Here is a 23,448-nt window from a genome sequence, read left to right as displayed (position 1 = left end):
AAAGTTAACCCATCAAGGGTCTTAGAGAAGATTTTTTTGAATTTTTTTCTTCTTAAATTTTAATTGATTTTCCGAATATTCTTATATTTTTGCGCTTAAATTAATATTTTCCGTCGGAAAATTTAATCGGGCTTGAAATTAATTAAAGTTTTTCCTGAATTTATATTTAAAATTTGATATATATTTTCGGGATTTGAGAATAATTCTTGGTTTTCAAGATAATATTTCCGCAATTTTCAATATTTTGACTCAAATTCATTGATAAATTCGGTATTAAAATAAATTTTCAATTATTTTTCGAATTTTAGTGATTTTCTTTCTCTATTATTTTCATTTTTACCTGGGATTTTGTTTCAATTTGATTCAAATTTAAAGCAATGGACCCAAATATGACCAAGAAAAAGGGCGGACACGGGGAAGGTTCGAAAGAACGTCCATTAGGGTCTGCCCTGTCTAAGTCTGGAGCCAGTGCTTCCCAGGCACAGGTTTTAATGACTTCCTCTTCTTCTTCTGGAGTGGGTGGGGGTTCCTACTCATCACTTACAGACCCTAAGGCCATCAGCAACCTGATCACACCGGGGGGCTCGGAGGCCACTGGGTCTGAGGTGATGGGAGAAATTCTCATAAACCAGCCACCAGCATCTTCATCGGCAACCAGCGGTCAGAACCTTCCTGGTAGCTTGGGTAAAACCCTTGGAGATGGTGGTAAAAAGAAGAAGAAGACGAAGAAGAAGGGTGTCAAAACACCCGCTGAAAGCCATTCAGCAACAATAATACGACGAGAACGTCGTGTACGTAATAAAGCCCGAGAAAACATGGAGAAATCCACTGTGACTACCGGGCTTTGTTCGAATTCGATGCCAGAGCTAAGTGGAACTCCACAATCGTCGTCCACTCCTACCAGAGCTGGACCATCTGTTGGTACCTCACGGGCTCTGGGTAGGGTGCAACAACAGTCCCTGCCAGACCCATCGTCGGCATCGAAAAAGCGTCCTCGCCCACAGGAAGGAACTCCACCAGAGCTGAACGCTCACAAACGGTTGGACGTAAAGGAGACCCCAGAAAATGTGGCATCGGGGAAACCCACCTATGCCCAGGCCCTGGTAGGATCTTCTCTGGAGATGGCGGTTGTACATTCCGTCGGCCAGGACAGTTTGTCCGAAATATCGCATGACTTGTTCACGCAGATATTGAAGACATTAAACGTCATCATGGTCGAGGATGTACGAGCCGGCTCCCAGGCACCAACGTTTGAGAGTACCACCCGCACTCGTGGAGTTGTCAAGATTGTGTGTGATGACAAGCGCTCCAGTGAATGGTTAATGGGCGTGGCTGGAAGACTGGCTACCAAGCTGGAACTTCCTCTTATTGTCTGTGAATTCAGTAAGATACCACGCCCTCCGCTGTTCACTGGTTTCTTTAAGCAGCTTGAGCATTGGGAAGATGCGGAGATCTTGCTGAAATCAGCAAATCCCCTACTCGCACCAATCTCATTCAAACTCTTGAATTCGAAAAAGGAGGCAAATGGCACTCAGTTCACTGTTAGTGTCAGGCCTCGGGACCGGGCCATTCTCCTCGAGAAAGGCCCAGAGTTCAATGGGTAAAACTCGCCTATATGAAATCACTCGTTCCAAAAAATCAGACCCTGCTGAAAAGAAAGGGACTGACCACATGGACGAGGTAGTTATTTCATCGGAATCTGATTCTGAATCTGGTTCTGAAATAAATACAGAAGCGACGGATGACCTGGAAGCAAAATGTGACGATTCATATCGGAACGTTGATGTGACTGTGGTTGAACGACAATATTCTGACACTTATATGGATGAGTTATCTGAAGAGGGCGGACAGGAACAAGTAGAGATGTCTACAGAGACTGCTGCCCTATCGGACACCGCATCCAACACTTCACATGGCCCAGAAGCCATGGATACTGGGGGAGTTGCGGACGAGCAACGGGAATCCAGAGGCATCGACTGATGCATCTGGTACCCGAAGCTCTCTGCTTCTCTCACTCTCTGAACTGTAATTTGATATAGCCATGGCTAATACAAATAACAGTTCATCCACACACGCTGTATCTACAGCCAGCAACTCAAATCAATTGAACGCGCTGGCATGGATTAGCATACATCAAATAAATTTGCATAAAAGCAAGGCAGCGACTGCACTTGTGTGTAAGTCAATATGTGATATGCAAACAAAAAAACAAAACTCCATCTTTTTGATTCAAGAGCCCTGGGTTGTCAAGAACAAAATATGTGGCTTTGACACCGAAAAGATGAATTTATTGTATTTGAATCAGTCGAACGAGCCCAATAGATCATGTATCGTTGCTTCCAAGGAACTGAGCTTGACACTTTTGCCACAGTTCAGTTCACGGGACACCACAGCAGTGAAACTGGGTAAGGGCAGTACTCTTGATTCAGATGTGATACTAAGCTCTTTCTACTTGGCAAACCCTTCGAATGAAGATATTCCAGGAGAGGGACTTAAAGCATTATATGATTATTCTATCAACCGATCACTTCCAATAATATTGGGGGGTGATGCAAATGCGCATCACACGGTCTGGGGAAGTAGTGACACAAACCGTAGAGGTGAGTTACTTCTCGAATATATTGCAACGACTGACCTGTTCATCTTAAACAGAGGTGTACAACCAACGTTTGTTACAAGAAACAGATCGGAAGTCTTAGACATAACTTTGATATCTGCTAATTTCTCGCATTTCGTGAGGAATTGGCATGTTACAAAGGAAGATAGACTCTCTGACCACAGAGAGATTCGCTTCCAACTATTATGTGCTCGCCGAGCACAGAATAAATTCAGAAACCCTAGAAATACAAACTGGGAATTACTTAGAAACGAAGTAAGAAAAGGGTCTACAGCACTCAGAAGACTGTGTCTGGACATCTCTACAAGGGATCGTTTAGACCAAGCAACTGAAAGTCTGACAGATCTTTTAAAGATTTCGTACCATATTTCATGCCCTGAGCGTGAAATTAAGATAAAGAACAATTATTGGTGGAATACGGACCTAAAAAGGCTAAGAAAGGAATCCAGAAGACTACTTAGAATATATTTAGCAAGAAAGGATACACCTCAAGGCCCACTCTGCCATGACATATGGCGAAGGAGTAGGAACAAGTACACCAGTGAAATTCTTATTGCTAAAAAGAACTCTGAAAAGAGATTCTTTAGCAGAATTGAGGGGGCTAAAAGCACCTCAAGAGTACACAAAATTCTGGCTAAGGACCCAGCCCAGGGTCCAGGAATACTTGTGAGACAAGATGGAAGCTACACGGAGTCTGATGAAGAGACTGCAAAGCTCCTACTTGATACGCACTTCCCTGAAAATGTAACACATGCGTTGCCAGCCCAAGAAATCTTGGAGCCAGTCCAAAACTCATATGTTGACGCTTTCATCGAAAATCTCGTATCTCCCAGGAGGGTGGAATGGGCCATCTCATCTTTTGGCCCATTCAAATCGCCAGGCCTAGACGAGATATACCCAGTGCTTTTACAAAAAACATGGGATATTATCGGAGATATAATTGTATCCATATACAAGTCCTCGATACTTCTGGGATACGTCCCCAGCTCATGGCAAAATGTAAAAGTAACTTTTATTCCAAAAATAGGAAAAGATGACTATACGTCGCCGAAATCCTTTAGACCAATCAGTCTTTCCTCTTTCCTTTTAAAGGGATTAGAACGGCTGATCGAAAGGTATCTAAGGGAAATATTGGAGGCTTCGGGTGACCTGCATGGTAGTCAGCACGCCTTCCAGCAGGGTAAATCAACCGAAACGGCTCTCCACAAAATTGTATCCATGGCCGAGAAAACACTCTTGGACAAGGAATTCATGGTCACTACGTTTATGGATATTGAAGGAGCATTCGATAATGTATCCTTTGAAGCCATAAATAAAAGTGTAAGAGAAATTGGTGCAAACCAAATGATCCAAAAATGGATTAATTCGATGCTAATGAACAGAACCATAACCTTTCGGAATCGGGGGGATGAGGTGATAGTGCATGCAACGAGGGGGACTCCCCAAGGCGGAGTGCTGTCACCTCTCCTTTGGCTATTAGTAGTGAATGGACTCCTAAAGAGACTTCACGAAAATGGCTACCAGGCGATTGGGTATGTGGATGATCTCAGCATAATTTGTAGGGGAAAATTCCTGAGTACTCTATCAGACAGAACCCAGTCAGCAGTTAAGCTGGTCGAACAATGGTGTCTGGAGGTGGGACTCAGGGTAAACCCGGCAAAATCAGAACTCATGATCTTCACAAAGAACAGAAACCTCCACGGTTTTAGGAACCCAACTCTGTTCGGTTCAAGGATCGAAAAAAGAGATCATGTAAAGTACTTGGGTGTTATGCTTGACTCAAAACTTACATGGCGAAGCCACATTGAGTACAGAGTCAAGAAATGCCTGAAAGTCTTTTGGTGCTGTAGGTCTGCCATTGGTAAAGTTTGGGGTCTATCCCCTAAATGCCTCCTTTGGCTATACACAGCTGTTGTCAAGCCCATGCTCGCATATGGATCTTTGATCTGGTGGACTGGCACCGCGACTGCTAGTGCCAGAAAAAAGCTAAACCACCTACAGCGAGTAGCAAGCTTGTGTGTCACGGGGGCTATGAAAACAACCCCCCAAGCTTCTCTTGACGTTCTCTTGGGTCTACCAAGGCTGGAAGACTTTATAGAGTCTGAAGCAATGAAAACGGCCTATAGATTGAGAATGGAAATAAAGACTAGGACAAGTCCTAGAAATTTGCATGATGATGCCCTAACAAATCTTTTCAATATTGACAAGATTTTGGGGGCTCCTTCTGACAAACTAATTACGACCTCCTACAATTTCGATAGGAGTTTCGAGATTATTATAACAAAAAGTCTCAATGAATTCTTCCAGCAAAAACAATGGGCACAAAACTCCTTTTTCACTGATGGTTCAGTCAGAGAAACAGGTAGTGGATGCGGCTTCTACTGTGAAGCAGAGAACCTCACCTATTCATTTCCCCTGGGACAAACAACAACAGTCAAACAGGCGGAAATATCTGGAATTATTCATTGTGCATACAAAATACTGGGGGACCCAGTACGGGGAAATATAGCTATCTTCACAGATAGTTTGGGAGCCATAACTGATCTTAAGAATATTAAGATGCAAAATGGCTTGGCTATGAACTGTTACGAGGCACTCCAGCGCATTTCTGAAACGAACAACCTTAGGGTGGTTTGGATCAAATCTCATACTGGTATTCGGGGGCATGACCTGGCAGACGGGGCGGCAAAATTGGCTGCACACGATGCAATAGAGGGTCCAGAACCATACATACCAATTGAATATTCACGAGTCAAGAATCGATTAGCTACTTGGCTTAGCAACAGATCCCGCCTAAATTGGCAGGGTACGTTCTCATGTGAGCAAACGAAACACTTCGTTCAATTCACATGTTCAAAACTCACGGTGGAATTAGCCAAATTGCCCAAGGAAGAACTCCGGATGGTAATTGGTTTACTTACCGGGCACGCCAGGGTCAATTCTCATATGAGAAATCTAAATCTCAGAGACGACCCGGACTGTAGACTGTGTGGTGGAGAAGGGGAAACAACTGCCCACCTCATAGATAGATGTCCAATGTTGGATACCATACGGGCTGACTTCACGGGCTGGAGATCCTACCCTTTGATTCATGCACCGAGTGTATTCAAATTGGTAACGTTTTTCAAACGGGCATGCGATGACAATCCATGCCTTAGAAACATTTTTGGATAAAAGACTATTCTCGTGTATTCAATACACACACGGGCGTCTTGCAATAAGTTATGAAACTTGAGCAACGAGTAACTATATTAAAATTTACTGTTTAAATAGGACACTCCCCGTTTTAATCCAATAATCCAATAATCCAAATGTCAGCTGTGAACATAACAAATATAAAGTGTAGAACTGTTTTTTTAAGTTTCAATATTGAAGGAAAAGTTTTCGAATTTTTTTGTTCTTCATTCGCTGCAAGAGTAATGATTCAGGAACTATGTTTGGTATTATGAAATAATTTATTGAATTTTTGGCCGCAACCTTGTTGCCTCTACAAATAATCAATTCCATTCGTTGTTGTTGGGCTCTGTCTCAGGAGCATCCACATGCAATGCGAAAAATCGACAAAATATTCCGGCTTCGAAGTTATATTACTTCTGCATCGCCCAGCCTCAATGAATTATTTATAATGTCTACGAGAAAATGACATATCGTGTAATTCCCAGTGTGTGTTAAAATAACAATAGATATACAGGATGCTCGATAGAATCGATGCGGATATACGTTTGACAAAAGAATTTCAAAAAAATGTCAGTTCTGAATTTCTATATATAAATCGAGTGAAAACAATCTCGGTATCTGAATGTCGTTGAAACCAGAGTAACCATTTTGCATAACATGGTATGTGAATTGAGATTTGTCACATTGTGAAATGAAATTTCCAATTTCGAAAATGTGTCTATGAAACTAGTAGATGCAAATATAGCCGATGTGATCTACTTTATTTTACTTCTTACCGAATTTATTTAATCTGTGCTAGGTATAAATGTTTGAGTTACCACATTTGAATTTCGAAGCTTTACCTATCACAGTTTGCATTTAATGGATATTTTTTTTTTCATGGAAATCTTTATTTTTAGCGAAACATTTGAACAATTTAGAGTTGACACAAACTGTAATATATCACAATTAATTGACAAACAAACATAATTCAATGAAGCATTTATCTAAATATGGGAATTACATATTGAAATTTACTGTAAGAAGACTTGTCTATGGAAAATCAAATTGAAAACAGATGATGTAGCTTTTAGTTGGATGACATTTCGATAATCTATATATATCAAGCAACATGATTGTTTAACATCGACTCGATAAAGATGACAGAAATGTGATGTTGTTATATATTAAGTACAAATTGGATTATATATACCATTGGCCGGAAGTGGTTTCCGCATTCCATTGATCATTGAAAATACATGCCGTGTCCGAAATATATGAAAAAAAAAACCCGACAAAATACTCAAAATCTGCTGGCTTCGTTTTTATGTTGAAGTTTTTCTTTTATCGATGATAAATTGATTGAATTGGATCATAATGGATTTCCTTCCGTATAATATTCGTAAAAAAAGAACCGAACAAATCGCATCGATTGAGTTTGACCAAAGATGAAGCAAAAAAGTGAAAAGAAAGTTCTCTGGTATGTGTGTGTGTGCGCACCAAGCACAACATCAAACGAATACAGCTAACTTTCAATTAACGAAATGAAATTAATTGCACTTCCTGGATTGTGCGGAAAATAGATGGGCGAAAAGTGCAACTTTGACGTTTGACATGTTGAAGGAAAAAATGTTGTTCCATTCAATGGGTCTAAGTAGTTTTCGTTATGCTTGCCACCATTCGCGTCAATATGTAGGATTTAGTTGGAAGAGTCATGCGATCTGAATAGCTGCTTGAATATAAATTACCTCTTTTGCCTTGTCTTGTACATACGGCGAACGGTGAACAAGGCGAACAAACGTCAAACAGAAATCGAAAAGGATTGCATTGGAGTAAGGAGCGAAAGAAAAAAGAATGACCAAAGTGCAATAAACAAACTGCCCCTTGTTCATTTCTTATATGTGCACAAAAGTACATGGTCATAAAAAACAAATCGTTCACAAGAAAATATACTATATAATATATAAATCGCTGTTGTTGTATTCCATTCGTCGTGACTCTCCCCAGTGTGAGCTGAGATACACGAAGAGAAGTAATTCTCATGTTCGACTCCGTATCGAATTTGTTTGTTGTATTTTCGTTCGCACATTATTCTTAACGGTAAAACTTTGGTTTCTCACATTGACTCCTTCACATAATAATGCATCAAATGTAATAACCTCGAAAAGTTGTGTGCAATGAAAGTGAAATAAACACAATTTGCTCCCTGAGCATTGATTGTCGCTTGACTAGCATCGTAAATCCTCGACCAACCGTCACAATTTATTCATGAATTCATGAGGTATGAAACGATATGGCTCTGTGGTTGAGTTCTGGGCCTAAATCGAAGCTACGTTACCTTTTTTTCTGCTGGCAGATGGTGCCAATGGCACCAAATCAAATTGAACTTTCGCACACCAAAACTCAAATAAGGTGAGAATTTCGTTTCGATCGGTGCTATGAATTTCGATTATTTGAACCAACAACAAAAAACCACCCATCATCCTGTCTCTGAATATAATAATTCGTTGCACATATTCTATTCATATGCTTAAAATCGATAAAATAATCATATTTTATTCCCTTTTGTTCCGAATAACATGATCAATTAAAGGTGAGTTTGTTGTGCATCATAAATGGATTGCAGGCTTTTAAAGCATTCTATTATTCATTCATTGGCTGTTGAATGCTCTGCACTTTGACTCCGTTCATTGGAAGTTATAAAAAATACAAAACCATAGCAAATGTAGGAAGTTTTTTGTTTTGAAATTGAATGAAAGCATCCATTTATGTGTTTATCTTCTTTTTTTATGAGCTCTGTCAATTTGCTGGTTAGATGGTTTGTCTTCAACATAGATTTTTCTTTTGCCATCACAATTGTCGGGATTTTTTTTGATGACTGTTCATACTGTGACATCAATTGTACATCATGAACTATGTTGATGTCTTCAGACGAAATGAAATGATTCAAAATGTAGTGAACAAACGTTGAAGTTGACATATAGGAAATTGAATTGCACTTGACTCTTGTCCATAGTTTTAATAGCAATTTTACAAAGTTGTTTATTGAGAATAGTTCTTACAATGGTATTACACATCTGAGTACCGGAAAAATGTATATAAACCGGATGCTTTTAAGTTCTATTTGTCTCTTTAAAAGGCTCATGTAATCAAATCTACTTTTCTTCGCATGATTGTTATAATCGATTTCGACGAAATGTAATTGTTTGGTTTTTAAATCATTTGATGTATGATGTGCAGACGCTTTAAAAAAATACTTTCCACAACACGGTGTAGACTAAATAACAAATACCAATAATTGATTTGTCTTGGAAAAGCAATGTATGTTTTCATTCGAAATAAACGATAATAGATAGCATGCGTTTTTATTCGTAAATTATGTTTACTCGTTTATCGTCTTTCTATTAAAATGTTTCAATTTTTTATTTGCCTCATGTCGATTCATTGCTAGGTTTATTGAAATGGCTGCTCAAAGAGATGTATCAAATGTTAAAAACCCATCTGATTTTGTAAATATTAGATTAGACTGATTGCAGACGATTGAATGGAATAAAGTTGAAAAAAGATGTTGTTATTCCTTCTGGAAATGTATTTCAAAATAATTGAAATAACTGCAAAAAATGATACAAGATTAAAGATGCAAAAAAGCAGAAAAAAATATGATAAGGTATGGCCGAGTCAAAGTCGATGTTCAATTTTAGTGGAAATTCGCAAATTGGCATGAACTCCATAATTATTTAATTGCAAAGAAATCAACTTTCGATGGGCATTAATAATAACTATTTATGATCTTGAACTTTTGTTATTGAGATGCAAAACGACCAACATGTTTCAATACTTGAGCAAAAGTTTCCACTTCTTTCTACTAATTGACCTATTTTCAACGAACTATTTATATTTAATTAAAGTGGTGTCCAAATTAGCCTCCATTCTATGGATTGTTTGCAACAATATATGTTTCTTACAGAGAATTTTCATTAAAGGTAACCAATGAAATAATTTAATTAAACGAACAGAAAAAGTTTAAGGGTCTTTTTTCGCTTTCAAGTTAGTCTTTATCTTCAGATATCTACTTGGACAAGCACAAAAACATTGTACATGTAACTGATAACATGTATAAAAACGCTTGGCATAAGATACGTTATACAAATATTGCTACTGGAAGTTATTCGTAATTTGGTTTTTTTTTATATCAGTCTTGGTAAAGTAGATGTATGTTGATTGGTGGCATTTAACTACAACTTTTGTTAAAAAAATAGGAATATAGTGACTTTGTCCAAAGCCACACACAAAAAGTTTGGCATCAGCTAGGGCATCAGTAAATTGAAAGCATGTTCGCTACTTCAAAATAGATTGTCATGTATTGCTCAGGCTTTGATACTTAAAAATCGTCAATATAACTCCAAACACAAGAAACATGCATAACAACAAAGTAAATTCGTTTTACCCTATTTTAAGTTTTTTTTATTGATATGATAGGCAAATCATAATTGTGAGTGAGTTGAATGCAACATATGTTTGGAATGTTGACTATTTACAGTGGTATTGTGAGCACCAGACATCGAATTTTTTTTCTTTCATAAATTAATTCACTAGGGGGCAGACACGCGGAATAGTATTAGACTTTTAGTGTAAACATTCGAGAAATTGCAATGAAATAGCAACGCCTGTGAATGGATTCGCGTGGAATAGCGAAACAGTGCATGGAATAGCAAAAATTGTTTCACTTCAAATCCATTTGACATTTCTTTTGAAGTTTATTGATGGATTAGTGGAATAGTGCGGAATAGCAGAATTAACATTTTTGATGGAAACAGTGCATGGAATAGGAAAAATAGTTTCGATTTGTGTTTTTGGATTAGTGGAATAGCTGGATCAGTAATTTATATAGTGGATTCGGAATTTATTCTTGGTGTCTCCCCCCTAGTTAATTCAGTTGTCGAACCGTCGGTTAATTTGAAATAGGGCACAACTCTTTTGTAAATGTATCAAATAGCAAAATTGGCTACTAATCGAATTTGGTCCAGAAATTTACCATAATATATGTTAATCCTGGCATTCAATATTATATTTTAAATGAATTAGCTCATTACTTGGAGCATGAATTAGTCTGGTACTATATGTGAGCTTTAAATTTCTTTGAAATTATATGCGGTTTTTCTCCAACGCATGAACTCAGGAACAAAGCTTTTTGTTTGAAGCCTTTCAAATTCAATTTTTCGCCGATGTTTTTAAACCTTACAAAGTTAACTTTTCTTACTTGACGGAACATACTTAGTTTATATTTTCACTCACTGTTTGGATTTATTGATAAATACAAGTCAACATCAATGGAAAGAACAAAAAGATTAATTTGTTAGTTTGAATATAGGAACGAAAAATATTTATGAAATTCGAAATTTAGTGAAAATTACTTTATCACTCACATTAATATCTTACTTCTTTTTCTCTTTTATATATAAAACGTCTCCTGTTTTATAGAATTTTTCCATCGTTCGAGTTTAAATAAAAAAAAAAAATAGAAAAAATTGTAAAAAAGCAAGAAGAGTACAATTAGTCGATAAACTTTTTAATACTGTAGTTTATTCAAGTCAATCTCAGGGGTATACGTTTTAAACATTTTGTATTAAATACCATAAAAAAATATTTAACTAATACACAATATTCAAATTATATGCATTTATTCATTTTTAATTGTCACAAAACATTTAAATGGACAGGAAATCGATATTAGAAAAAACTAGAACTAAAAATCTAAAAAAAAACTAATATCTTCTTTCCACCCATCACTGGAAAAAAAATCTTCGATTCATTTCTGCTTATTAAAATGTCCTTGGTTTACATTCTTCATCGTAGTTGTCGGATGGTATGATGTTTTGGAAAATTCGATAAAATTGATCCAATGGACATTTTTTGCCGCAATTTGGGATATTGAGTGCTTGCAATGGCTGTCGTTCTACCTCACGATCACGTTTATAATATAGTTGTACATAATGTCCATTGTTGGATGTGTAAAGCTCGAAAAACAGACACGCAGCATATTCCGGGTAGTGGGGCTTCAATGATAGGGGGAACGAGATGAATGAAAATATAAATTTTGAATTAAATATGATTGAACCAAATCAAAATAAAATAAATAATAAAAACCTCAAAAAGTTTTAAAGCACTCAAAACTCCAATGATTGTAGTGTCGTGCGCCGAATAAACGTGAATTGATCGATCTGGTTTCAATGTTCCATTTTTTTTCGCCGAAAACCGATCCAAAATATCTTTAATAAGATAGCCTGGTTTCACGCGAAGCATTTTTTCTGTTGAAACAAAAGCCAAAAAACACTCCATCCCAATCTTTTCCATTAAGCATCCTGGATAAAATTCTTTCTTTGCCCACTTTGGCAGTCTAAGATAATATTACCGCTAATTAGCATTAGTTTTTTTAAAAAATATTTAATTTTATTCAACTTACGACAATTTGTGCTCATTGTGTACCCAAAGAGTATGGTATAAGTCTAAGACGTTACAGACATTCGTAATGTTCAAACCGGAATTTTCGCGTAACATATTTATATATGATGAGTTGCCGTCAAAGCTTGCTTTCTTAGAGTTGAAGGCGTCATTTAATTCTTTAAATATAAGAAAAATCGATTGTAATTAATATGCACTATTTTTCATTTCTTTCGAACCCGAAACGCAAAATGGTAAAACAAAAAAATCTTATTCACCTTGAGAGAACAATGGGCATGGTTTCCTCATAGCCAAAATATGATCTTGTGCTTCTGGAACAGTGTGAATTGGAACCGCGTGCCAAATTTGTCCAAGTTTTTTGTTCCACTTCTGGTTCTCTTTGGGGGGAAACATACCTGCCGAATATAAACAAAACTAATTAGTTTGAACATTGTATTAAGGATTACTTTTACCATACCTGCCATATTGTGCGCTACACTTTGCAAACAGCGATCAACATCAGTGCTTTGCACATATATGATATCTTTGTGATAGGCACCATTATTTCCAATGAGATTTTTGTATCTTTCTGCTAAGTAGACTCCTGTTCATTTTAAGCGAAAAAGAAATTAAAATTCAAAACAATAAAGAAATTGAAAAAAGTGATAAGAAGAAGTGATATAAGAAGATAAAGAAATTGAAAAAAAGTGAAGCCATATGTACCAAGTTCGTATTGTTGTTGTTTGCCAATCTGAAAGCATTTCAATCAATAGTTATAAAAAAGTGTCATACTATTCTACAGAAAAAATCTTACATTAGTCAATTCTGCTGGACCTTCTGGATAATTTTTTTTCATATCACCATGCTCATCCTTTGGAAAAGGTACCCCTTTAAAAATATAACACAGATTTTTAAACAAACAAAAGAAAAATAAATTGAAAATATTTACGGATATTGCGATCCCCGTGTCTGAACAGAATATGAGCGAATATAAGTTGATCTTGTGATCCAGACGCCTGTTGTACTTTGCCTTTTTCTGATTTATAAGACAAAAAGAAAAATTAGCTCAAATTGGCTTTGATCCAATTTGATGAAAGGGAAATTTAATCTCAAGATTAATCGAATTACTTTTATTTTTACTGCCACTACTGCCCTCACACTGATGCACCTGTTGTTTTGGAAGAAAAAAGAAGTCATTAATGATTTAACGGAGCACGTTTATTTAAAGCACTTACAAAACACCCATTCAATAGACAAGCAGCTATAAGGAACCAATATAATGACTTCATTTCTAACATATTCGTTGAGACTATGAAAAATAAACGAATCGACTGAATTCACTTAGGGAATGTTTTCAAATTTATACATGTCAGAACCATTGTAGTTATTTGTTTTTGAAATAAATTCGATTATTTTTGTTGAATAAACTCGATTGACGTTAATCGTTTGTGTTTACAGATAGAAAAATGGAATTGGAATTTATATAATATGCAGATAAAGATGGGTAGAAAAAATGTGTGTATTTAAACACATTTTGGAAAACAGATATTTCTTAATAACAGAAGATAAGTGCGAAAACATGGGTTTCATTTCATTTTTTTCTAATGAAAATTTACCATGAACAAAAAAATAATACGAACAAAACATTCAGATGTACTATTCCTTACATTCAAAATTATTTCATTCGATTCTTTTTTCAGGGTCATACATACGCACGGTTATTACAATGCTTATCCAAAATGTAGTTAAATTTTATCACTAATCGTGTTATCAGCTCAACTTAAAATTAAAAAAAAAAAAAACTATTTTGAGAATCAATCTATTGTATATTGATATCTCATTTGATTAAATTCATCTTTCATTAATTTCAGAGGAAATTTTAGAAAAATAAACGACACACACATTTCACTCGAAAACTACTGTAATCATTCCCGCAATGTAAGCAACTAGTTTTGGGACTGACTTTGTGATTGCGTCTAGTGCCTCTATTTATAAGTGCCGAAATAGCTCAGTTGGGAGAGCGTTAGACTGAAGATCTAAAGGTCCCGTGTTCAATCCACGGTTTCGGCATAATTTTTTTTATTTTTGTTTATATCTTATTTTTTTGAATTTGTGTATATTCGTTGGTTATATTCAACCATCTGTTTATTAGATTTTTATATGCTTATGCCAATAAATTTTGAATGTTGAAAAACTTGCAATGATCCATTATTTGGATCTATTAAATAATCCGAGCATTACAACTAATTTGTCAAATACAAGTGTGCATGTTTCTATTAATTTTACTATTCCAACAAATTTATCTTTGAAAAATTTAGACAATTGCCTAAATGTAAAAAAAGCAAACAAGATAAACTATTTCGAAACATTTACACATTTAAAGATTTTCTTCTTAAAAAGACATCCAGATTTTGATTTTATTGAAAACATATTCTCCAAAAGCGCTCAAATCTAAACAAAATCTTTATATTTCAAATTATTTGGGACATTTTCAACGTCAGGAATTTTTTTTGTCTTTGGTATATTCCCATTTTGAGACATTCACGGAGTTTGTTTCAAGAAGTGCTCAGCAAGCACAGAACAATATGTTGTGCCAAACAATTTTATAAGCATTCAAAACATCATTCAACGATTCAGTTGATACGATTAAATTTTTTAAAAAGTAATAACGACGCTTGTGAAAAAAAAATGACTACCTGACAATAAATTAAGTCAATTTTAATCACTTTTATTCGGTTAAAATTACCAATAGATGATTGAAACCGAATATAGTCGGTTATGTGTCAGAGTTAACTGAAAATGATTATAGTCAACATAGTTGACAAAAGTCAATTTCATGTACTTATAGTTAACCGTAGTTAACTATGATCACAATCGACATTTCTCAACTCAAGTTTAATGAAGACGCACTTATAGTTAACTTTAGCTGGCTGAAATATCAGCCATTTTTGTGCCAAATTAGTCAATTTATAGTCGGCTATGAAGTCGAAATATCTCCACAAGGGAAATGTTGCATTTAGTCATATTGAAATGCTCAAAATGCAAATCTGTTTTAAAGCTTTTTTTAACGTTTTCCATATTAAGTTACGGAGTCATATGCCGAAACCGTGCTCGATATTTCTATTTGTAAGTGCCGAAATAGCTCAGTTGGGAGAGCGTTAGACTGAAGATCTAAAGGTCCCGTGTTCAATCCACGGTTTCGGCATAATTTTTTTCAGTTAATTCCATTTTTTATACACACTGACATACAATTTGTTCGATGGGTGTTATGTGGATTTTCTGTATGAATGTTTGTGCTCATTGAGTGCTATAATAAGTCTGTGTGAGACGTTTATTGAGTATATGTTACAACAGTGAAAAAAGCTTAAGGCGGAGTATTGATTAAATTATATTTTTATATTTCATCGGAACGTGATTGGATTGGAAGCTATGATGGTATTTAAAAAAGCGTAAAAATGGAATAAAAATTCAAAAAAAGTAATTCCCCTACCGGGAATCGAACCCGGGCCTTCTCGGTGAAAGCGAGATATCCTAGCCACTAGACCATAGAGGAGATACATGTAAGGCTGCCAGTTAATTTTAAGTTCCGAAATCTCTACCAAGTAAGCCAATACACATTTTCACATCATTTAAGTGGGAAAAATCATTGCACGAAAAAGTCTCTCGAAATGCTAAGTTCCGCATCGATGTTGAAACAACAGGCAAACAGTTGACAAATTAATTCTTTCAAACAAAAATTATAAAAAAACTGGTTATGTAGTTGATTAATTGCCTTGATGTTACTGCAGTTTCTGTGCTTGTCTCTTTTAAACTCAAATTCATTCAGATTCAATTATCTTTTTTGTATTATCATGTCTGAAGTCAACATGTGGCATATGATCTTTTGACTTTTCCATTCGTTGGGGACTGATTTGTAAATTGGTTGTTTTTGATAATCATTTTTTTAGTTGAAACTTCCTTTTTCACAAGCATCGGTGGTTCAGTGGTAGAATGCTCGCCTGCCACGCGGGCGACCCGGGTTCAATTCCCGGCCGATGCATTAATATTTTTTGAATTTTTTAACAGAATGTCAAACGAAATATCTATTTTTAGCAATACCTCGCTTCGAAACAATATTTTATAATGTTCAGAGCCAGATTAAATTTGGTTATGTAACACGAAAAAGCATGGCTTATTCTTCAAACATTATTTAAAATCTTTTCTTTTGCATACTTTCGCCGATATCATTGAAATTCACACTTCGATAAGATGCCTTTATTTTTTGTTATAAATTCAAAAAAGTTACATTGATTATAGATAGTTTATGGAAATGCAGAAGAAATGGAAACTTAATCATCTGCATTTGACGTAGTCAGGAACCAATACAAACATCGTAGAATGCTTTTCTGAAGCTTCCATTCTTGATCAGTTTAGGCATGATCAATTCGACTTAAAAAGCTATTGATGTTTTTTAAAAAGAGAAGACAGGAATTTATTAGATCTATGATACAAATTTGGTATATTTATAAAAGACACAGAGAGAGAGAGAGACTGATGTATTGATAAGCTGAACAAATACAGGTTGTGTGAAATTGATTTGATCCCAAGCTTATATCTCCTCTATGGTCTAGTGGCTAGGATATCTCGCTTTCACCGAGAAGGCCCGGGTTCGATTCCCGGTAGGGGAATTTTTTTCTCATTCCTTAATTTCATATTTTTGTTCGTATTCTATTTAATTTGAATGAAAACTTTAATTTTTCAGATGAAAAATGTCAGAGATAGCCACTATTTTTTCAATAAAAATTATGATGTTCAGATACTATAATGAATGGTCTTTTAAAATTTTTAAAAACATCATAAAAATATCAAAAAAATAATTGCATCGGCCGGGAATCGAACCCGGGTCGCCCGCGTCCTGCATAATTACAAATATCGTGGCAGGCGAGCATTCTACCACTGAACCACCGATGCTCAAGATGAAATAAATCACGGCGATGTCGAGAATTTAGTGATAATGGTAATGACATGAAAAAGACTTTGACATGTGTTCACAAGTTACATAAATTAATGTTGATCTTTTGTGATCGTGATCATATGAACAACACTGACTTCATGGCAGTTTTCATGTTATTCGACTATGTCTTATCAAAGAACTGAAATTCAATACTTGAAATAAGCAATTCACCAATGTATGTTTTTATCTTCATTTCAACAATCAATCATAGTCAATTTTCATGTCGATTCTTCTATGACCATCGTTTGAACTTTGAATAAAAAGTTCTAATAAAATTCCTTGGACGAAAATCCTTTTTAAATCAGAGAAAAATCGTGAAAATACTGGTGGCCAAATGGCTCAGCGAAGTAAGACATAACATCTAGTCATTTGTGGATGACCAATTATTTTGCCTGTTATTTGAATTTGGCTAAAGGTAATACACACATAATGAAATTGTTTGTTTCGAGCTAGGCACATATGAAAAACCGCACAAATGACGTAAAAGAAGAAACTCAAGCTGTTTTGGATACAAGGGGAAAGAAATAAAGAAATAATAATGTTTATTGTATAACCATTTTATTCATTTTCAATATTTGAAGGAGCGAAAATGAAAAATAGTCATATTTGTCTGTTTATTTGAATGGGTTCATGTAAATAATTTTTTACATTGAATTATAAGTTGCCTGAAAGTGAGAATGTGTCGGTTTATACCTCATCCTAACGCTATTCCATAATCGGTTGCGGTTGGACCTTTAGTTTCATCAGCCAAATAATCGTCTTCTTTTGGTTGTGGTGGTTTTTCAGCACGATTTGGTGGAGATTTTTTTTGTAACCGAACTTTTTAAAAATAATAGATACCAGTGGCGCCACCTACTGGATATTATATGCGTTAGAAAGGTACTTGCCCCACTGACATTATGTCCAAGTTTCATGAGGATCAGATCACTGACAGCCAAGTTATTGCGTCAGATATTTTAGTATATTTAAGGCTCGGTTCAAGGCCAAAAATTGAACACAGAATAGTTATATCGTCTCGTTCTCATCGGCAAATGCACTCGTTGGAAAGAGGATAGCCATACGACATATCTCAAGCGAAAATGGAGAATTGTGCAATGTACATTATAGTTTTTTTGTTGACAAATGACTGAAAAATGAGCAAGAGCAATATCGTGAAAAAGTGACTTACTGTCTATTTCATGTTCTAGAGACTCTATACATCTGACTATCTGCAATAATCGTTATGGATTATTCAATGTAAACTATAGGTCCTCAGTTAATATAAGGCTAATCAGAGCAAAAGATTCGATGATCGGTTCCACGAAATTCACAGAAAATTGGTCCACGAAATGAGAATATCCTGAAAATTTGACTTTTTCCAAAGATGTTGATATGCGAAGCATGTACCGATATAGGATCTCGTGTCTTAGTTTTTCTAGCTTATAGACAGCATGAGCAATCATAATAAAATACACTGCCAGTTTTTGGCCGTAGAGCTTAATGTGAAACGTGGAACCGTACTACTAAGAAAAACAAACTACTCGACATTCATATTTTGAATTTTTTGCCACAATTTTTTTAAAATAAATTACACCTTGAAAATTGATTTTGCCAATATTTTCCTCATATTGCCTCAACGACTACCTATGCGCTCCCACTTCAAAAAGTTAGTAAATCCTATAAATTATATAGATGGTTTTCTTAAAAGCTGCGCTGATGATCCATAAATGGTGAAATCGTTCAATTCAATTACTGAAATGAGAACGTCCAGAACTACCTAATAAATGCATCACATGGATTTCGTTTTTCTCTAAGGTTTTTGTCAATGCCATAATTAAATTGAAATTCCAAAACTCTTCACAAGTTTGATTGGCTAATAAGCTATATAGCGTTAGAAAGAGGACTTTTGGAGCTATCATCTGGCGAAATTTAATCAAAATCATAGAACTAGGTTGCTTGCAATGAAGCTCGAAAATGTACTTTACCTATATTTTTCTCATTTTGGCTATATTGCCACCTATGAAGTTGAGCTTCAAAAAGGCAGTAAACCCCATAAACTACTCTCAGAAAACTCAGATGTTAAAATTCAAAGTAATCAGAGGAAAATGCCGCAATAAATTTCCCCTTGAAAATTGACTTTGCAAATATTTTCACTAATTTGCAGTGAATAGAATGACGCTAGTGATATATCATGATACTATTGATAGTACGATATGAATATCGTGCTATTGGTACATTTCAATTTTGTGACAACAACAATTATTTCTCTTCAATATATTCCTTCAAATATAGAGCTCTATTTTGATATTTTAGATTCTACATTTGCGGCAAAATATTGAAGAGCCAAATTGTTGTTGTCACAAAATTAAAATGTACCAATAGCACGCTATTCATATCGAACTATCAATAGTATCATTGATATATCACTAGCGTCAATCTACGGCCACCTGGGAAACACATCCACAAGTTCGATTGGCTAATAAGCTATATACCGTTGGAAAGAGGGTTCCAAGAGCTATCATCTGGCAAAGTTTCATCAAAATCATAGAACTAGGTTGCTTGCTATAAGATTCGGAAGCCGATTTTTCTCATAATTTTTCATATTTCGGCCAAACGGCCAGCGTAAAATGCCATCAAACCTGCCGGAAACTCCATAATTTATATACCATTCGAAAGGTAATTTTATAAGGAATCTAAAACAATTTGGTGCCTCGGGTGTCTCCAACTTTTTTTCAACAAGTTTCATCTAGATCCAAAGTAATCAAATTAACACTGAAGTAAAACTCATTTATTCCATCGTTTATCCACCCAATAAATAATAATAATAATAATCTTTATTCACCGCCAAAACTGGCTGAATCATTTGAGTCTTTACAATTTTTTATACATTTGTTGGTGGGAAAAAGGTATGAATCAGTGATATACTATGGTAAACATCTGATCACCGTTAAAAACCACATCTTTTCAATAATAATCTTACGACCACATACGATATTCTAACGGTCACCCACACGGTCCACCAGCCCGGGTCAGTAGATCGAATGAACACTCAGCCACCATCCCAGGCTGCACTAGCCCGGGTCAGTAGATCGAATGAACACTCAGCCACCATCCCAGGCTGCACGGTAAAGGTAAATAGACCGAATGGGGCCGCCGATTTCGCAGTGGTCACTACACTCCCATGGCCAAAGTTAAAATTACATCATTATAACATATAAATGAATAAATGAATAAATAAACAATTAGCTACGTCTTACTGTAATAGCCAAAAGTTATCCCGTCAAACAGCAAAAAACACTTATAAATAGTTAATATTTTCAAATTGCACGCGGATACGATGAGTCGAAAACTAATAAATAAATATAATTTCAAATACTATATCTATATAAAAAATAAATCACAATGTATCACATTTGCTCGTTTAAGAAAACAGTGTTATAATTGGACACCAATGACAAGTTAGAAAAGTGATCATCGCTTAAGGATAAAAGTCGATTTTTGAAAGTTGATCTCTTTGATTGCATCGAAAATAGTTCGTGGACCCTATTTGACATTCTGCACATTTGGTTGAGTGGAACGGATGGATTGATTCGGAAGAATTTGTCATTGATTTTGAAGTACTCGACACTTCTCAAGTTACGTCCATTTTGATTGCGGGCCATTTCAGTCTTCAGTGATGGGCAGTGAACGTTGTTTTGCATCAAGTCGAATATGAATAAAATTGATGCATTTATACGGCGCCTTTCGAGTGATTGCATGTTTAGTTTGCCCAGGCGAGCGCTGTACGATGAAATTTTGTAGTCATTCGAGATGTTTGGATACTCCTTGAGTGCAAACATTGAGAATTGACGAAGGCAAGATTCAATTTTGTTCTTGTGAATGCTATGGTACGGTAGCCATACTAAACTGCCATACTCCAAGATTGATTGTACGAGGGCGCAGTATAACGACTTGAGAGTATTGACATCAGGAATATCGTAGCAGAATCTCTTCACGAATCCGAGCGCTGATGTTGCTTTTGCCACGATTGAATCGATGTGTTTGACGAAGTTGAGTTTGCTGTCGAAAATTACTCCCAAGTCTCTTTGTTCGCTTACTCTCTTAAAATTGTGACTGCCATATGAGTAGGAGCACATGATTTTCTCTCTCCTTTTTGATATCGACATAACAGAGCATTTGTCGAGATTTAGGTAAAGTTTGTTTGCTTCGCACCAGTTCTTTAATTTATCAATTGCCACTTGAAGTTTGATAGTGTCATTGGTGTCAGTGATTGAAGTTGCCAATTTCAGATCGTCAGCAAACAGAGAGATAAAAATGTCGTCGTCATCTATGGAATTTACAATATCGTTGATGAAAAGTAGAAATAGAGTGGGGCCCAAGTGACTACCTTGAGGCACCCCTGAGTTAACAACAAACTCACTTGATTCCATTTGCCCATATTTCACAAATTGACGACGATTTGACAAATACGATTTGATCCAATCGATTAAGTTTGGTGGCAGATTGAAATTGTGAAGTTTTGAAATCAGAATCGAATGATCAACAATATCAAATGCCTTACTAAAGTCTGTGTAAAGTACATCTACCTGCTTATCTTCGTTCACTGCCTTGAGTGAAAAGTGCAGGAATTCTAAAAGATTCATCGAAGTTGAGCGGCCTTTCATAAAACCATATTGTTGAGGCACGATTTTATCGGCTACCATCTTGCTGATCTCCAAATTAATCAAGTATTCGAAAAATTTAGCGATTGTTGGCAATTTGGCAATGCACCGATAATTTTCAACGTTAGAGCGTGATCCCTTTTTAAAAATTGGTCCAACGCTGTAACGTTTCCAACTCGTGGGAAAGTGTCCAGTGGAAAGCGATTCATTGAATATTATCGCTAGATGCGCATACAGTAGGGCGGCACAATTTTTGAGAAGGATAGGATGTATCCCATCCGGTCCAACGCCTTTCTTTGAGTTTATTTTAAGCAACTCGTCGAAAACAAAAAATTCGTTAAGAATCAATTCGTTAACGTTTGAGTTTGTTTGAGTTGATGCTTGTGCTACCGATTGACTTTGACACGGCTGGTTAACAAAGTTGTTTTTAAAAAAAGAAGCAAACATTTCGGCTTGTTCCCTTTTATCAACCGAAGATTTATCACCAAAATGTAATAATTTTGGGTCACAATCATTGTTTTTCTTCGTATTGACAAAGCGCCAGAACGATGTAGGGTCAGACTTCAGTGAAGAAGTCATTTTGTCGACATACGAGTTATACAGTTCCGTGTTAAGTTTGGTGTAATTATCAAGCGCAAACAAGTAGTCTGAGTCATCGTTCGTTGACTTCGATCTCTTCCACTCTTTGTTCTTTTTGTTCTTGAGAGATTGGAGTTGCTTGTTGTTCCACGGACATTTCGATTGAATCTTTTTCGTTTGTATAGGTACGTACATATCGATCGCTTCATTAATAACTTGGTGCAAAATGTCGACTTTTTGGTCAAGGGTCTTATTTGAAAATTGACGAGAGAAATCGACGTCGGCAAAGTACCTATTCATTGCAATGTAGTCGGCCTTGAGGAAGTTTCGAGTTTGAAATTGCCCTTGCGTTGCGTTATTTATGTGCCATTCATACGTCAAGAGAATTGGTGGATGATATTGTTCATCAATGACAGATAAAGGAGGCGGGCAAGAAACTTCCACATTTGTGAAATCGTTCGTGAATATTAAATCGAGCAATTTATTGCTTGCATTGCGAATAGAATTAATCTGATAGACACCATTGGCGGTGATGTCTTCGATGAAATCTGCCGCATGCAGTGGAGTGACGCAAGTTGGAATGAGAACATTCAATTCAGCGTCATCCATAATCCAATTGACAAGGGGTAGATTAAAATCCCCCAGTACAATGATAGTGTCATTTGGGCTCGATGGAATATGGCTTATGGCAATCGAGTGGCGTTTGTATATTTCCGGCTGTGAGTTTGGCGGAATATACGCAGCATAAATAAATACATTGAGTTTTGTATTAATGCTGACTTTAACGCAGACATATTCCAATTCACTTGTGTCGTCGAATACAATGTTGGTGGATGTAAGTTTTGATGTGACTGCTATTAGCACACCACCACCACGACTTAACGATGAACCAGTCTCATAGCGATCCTTGCGGTAAACATGGTATGAATTGTCAAAAAATTCTGACGAGAAATGAGACTGGTTTAACCATGTTTCCGTTAAAACAACGATCGAGTGTGAAAATGCCGACGAATTGCAGAAAA

General features: G+C 36.0%; 1 protein-coding gene and 6 non-coding genes across 7 annotated transcripts; 4 read left to right on the top strand and 3 right to left on the bottom strand.

The window, feature by feature from the left end:
- Positions 1–11,437: 11,437 nt before the first annotated feature.
- Positions 11,438–13,583, bottom strand: LOC116350171 (lysosomal acid phosphatase-like). The gene is made up of 10 exons (XM_031781907.1): positions 13,450–13,583; positions 13,343–13,382; positions 13,164–13,250; positions 13,029–13,102; positions 12,938–12,965; positions 12,693–12,818; positions 12,493–12,630; positions 12,237–12,393; positions 11,921–12,170; positions 11,438–11,829 (listed from the first exon to the last, which is right to left on the bottom strand). The coding sequence occupies exons 1-10, from the start codon at positions 13,510–13,512 to the stop codon at positions 11,596–11,598; spliced, it is 1,197 nt and encodes a 398-aa protein (XP_031637767.1). The 5' UTR covers positions 13,513–13,583; the 3' UTR covers positions 11,438–11,595.
- A 628-nt stretch (positions 13,584–14,211) lies between these two features.
- On the top strand, positions 14,212–14,284 carry Trnaf-gaa. The gene has a single exon. It is a non-coding gene; the product is annotated as a tRNA-Phe (tRNA).
- A 1,062-nt stretch (positions 14,285–15,346) lies between these two features.
- On the top strand, positions 15,347–15,419 carry Trnaf-gaa. Its single transcript has one exon. It is a non-coding gene; the product is annotated as a tRNA-Phe (tRNA).
- A 276-nt stretch (positions 15,420–15,695) lies between these two features.
- Positions 15,696–15,767, bottom strand: Trnae-uuc. Its single transcript has one exon. It is a non-coding gene; the product is annotated as a tRNA-Glu (tRNA).
- Positions 15,768–16,182: 415 nt separating this feature from the next.
- Trnag-gcc lies at positions 16,183–16,253 on the top strand. The gene has a single exon. It is a non-coding gene; the product is annotated as a tRNA-Gly (tRNA).
- Positions 16,254–16,809: 556 nt separating this feature from the next.
- Trnae-uuc lies at positions 16,810–16,881 on the top strand. The gene has a single exon. It is a non-coding gene; the product is annotated as a tRNA-Glu (tRNA).
- Positions 16,882–17,071: 190 nt separating this feature from the next.
- Trnag-gcc lies at positions 17,072–17,164 on the bottom strand. The gene is made up of 2 exons: positions 17,129–17,164; positions 17,072–17,106 (listed from the first exon to the last, which is right to left on the bottom strand). It is a non-coding gene; the product is annotated as a tRNA-Gly (tRNA).
- Positions 17,165–23,448: the final 6,284 nt, after the last annotated feature.

This window comes from Contarinia nasturtii, unplaced genomic scaffold (assembly GCF_009176525.2).
Source record: "Contarinia nasturtii isolate CC-2019 unplaced genomic scaffold, AAFC_CNas_1.1 Cnas_scaffold_3804, whole genome shotgun sequence".
Taxonomy (NCBI): Eukaryota; Metazoa; Arthropoda; class Insecta; order Diptera; family Cecidomyiidae; genus Contarinia; species Contarinia nasturtii.
The sequence above is the reverse complement of the archived record's forward strand: the minus strand, read 5'-3'. Positions and strand labels throughout refer to the sequence as shown.

What these genes read in the sequence shown, in the direction of transcription:
- LOC116350171 (XM_031781907.1), bottom strand. Translation starts at nt 13,512, where the DNA reads ATGTTAGAAATGAAGTCATTATATTGGTTCCTTATAGCTGCTTGTCTA. An exon ending in ATGCCCATTGTTCTCTCAAG is followed by an intron (nt 12,394 to 12,492) that starts GTGAATAAGATT and finishes TTATATTTAAAG; the next exon opens with AATTAAATGACGCCTTCAAC. An exon ending in CACAATGAGCACAAATTGTC is followed by an intron (nt 12,171 to 12,236) that starts GTAAGTTGAATA and finishes ATATTATCTTAG; the next exon opens with ACTGCCAAAGTGGGCAAAGA.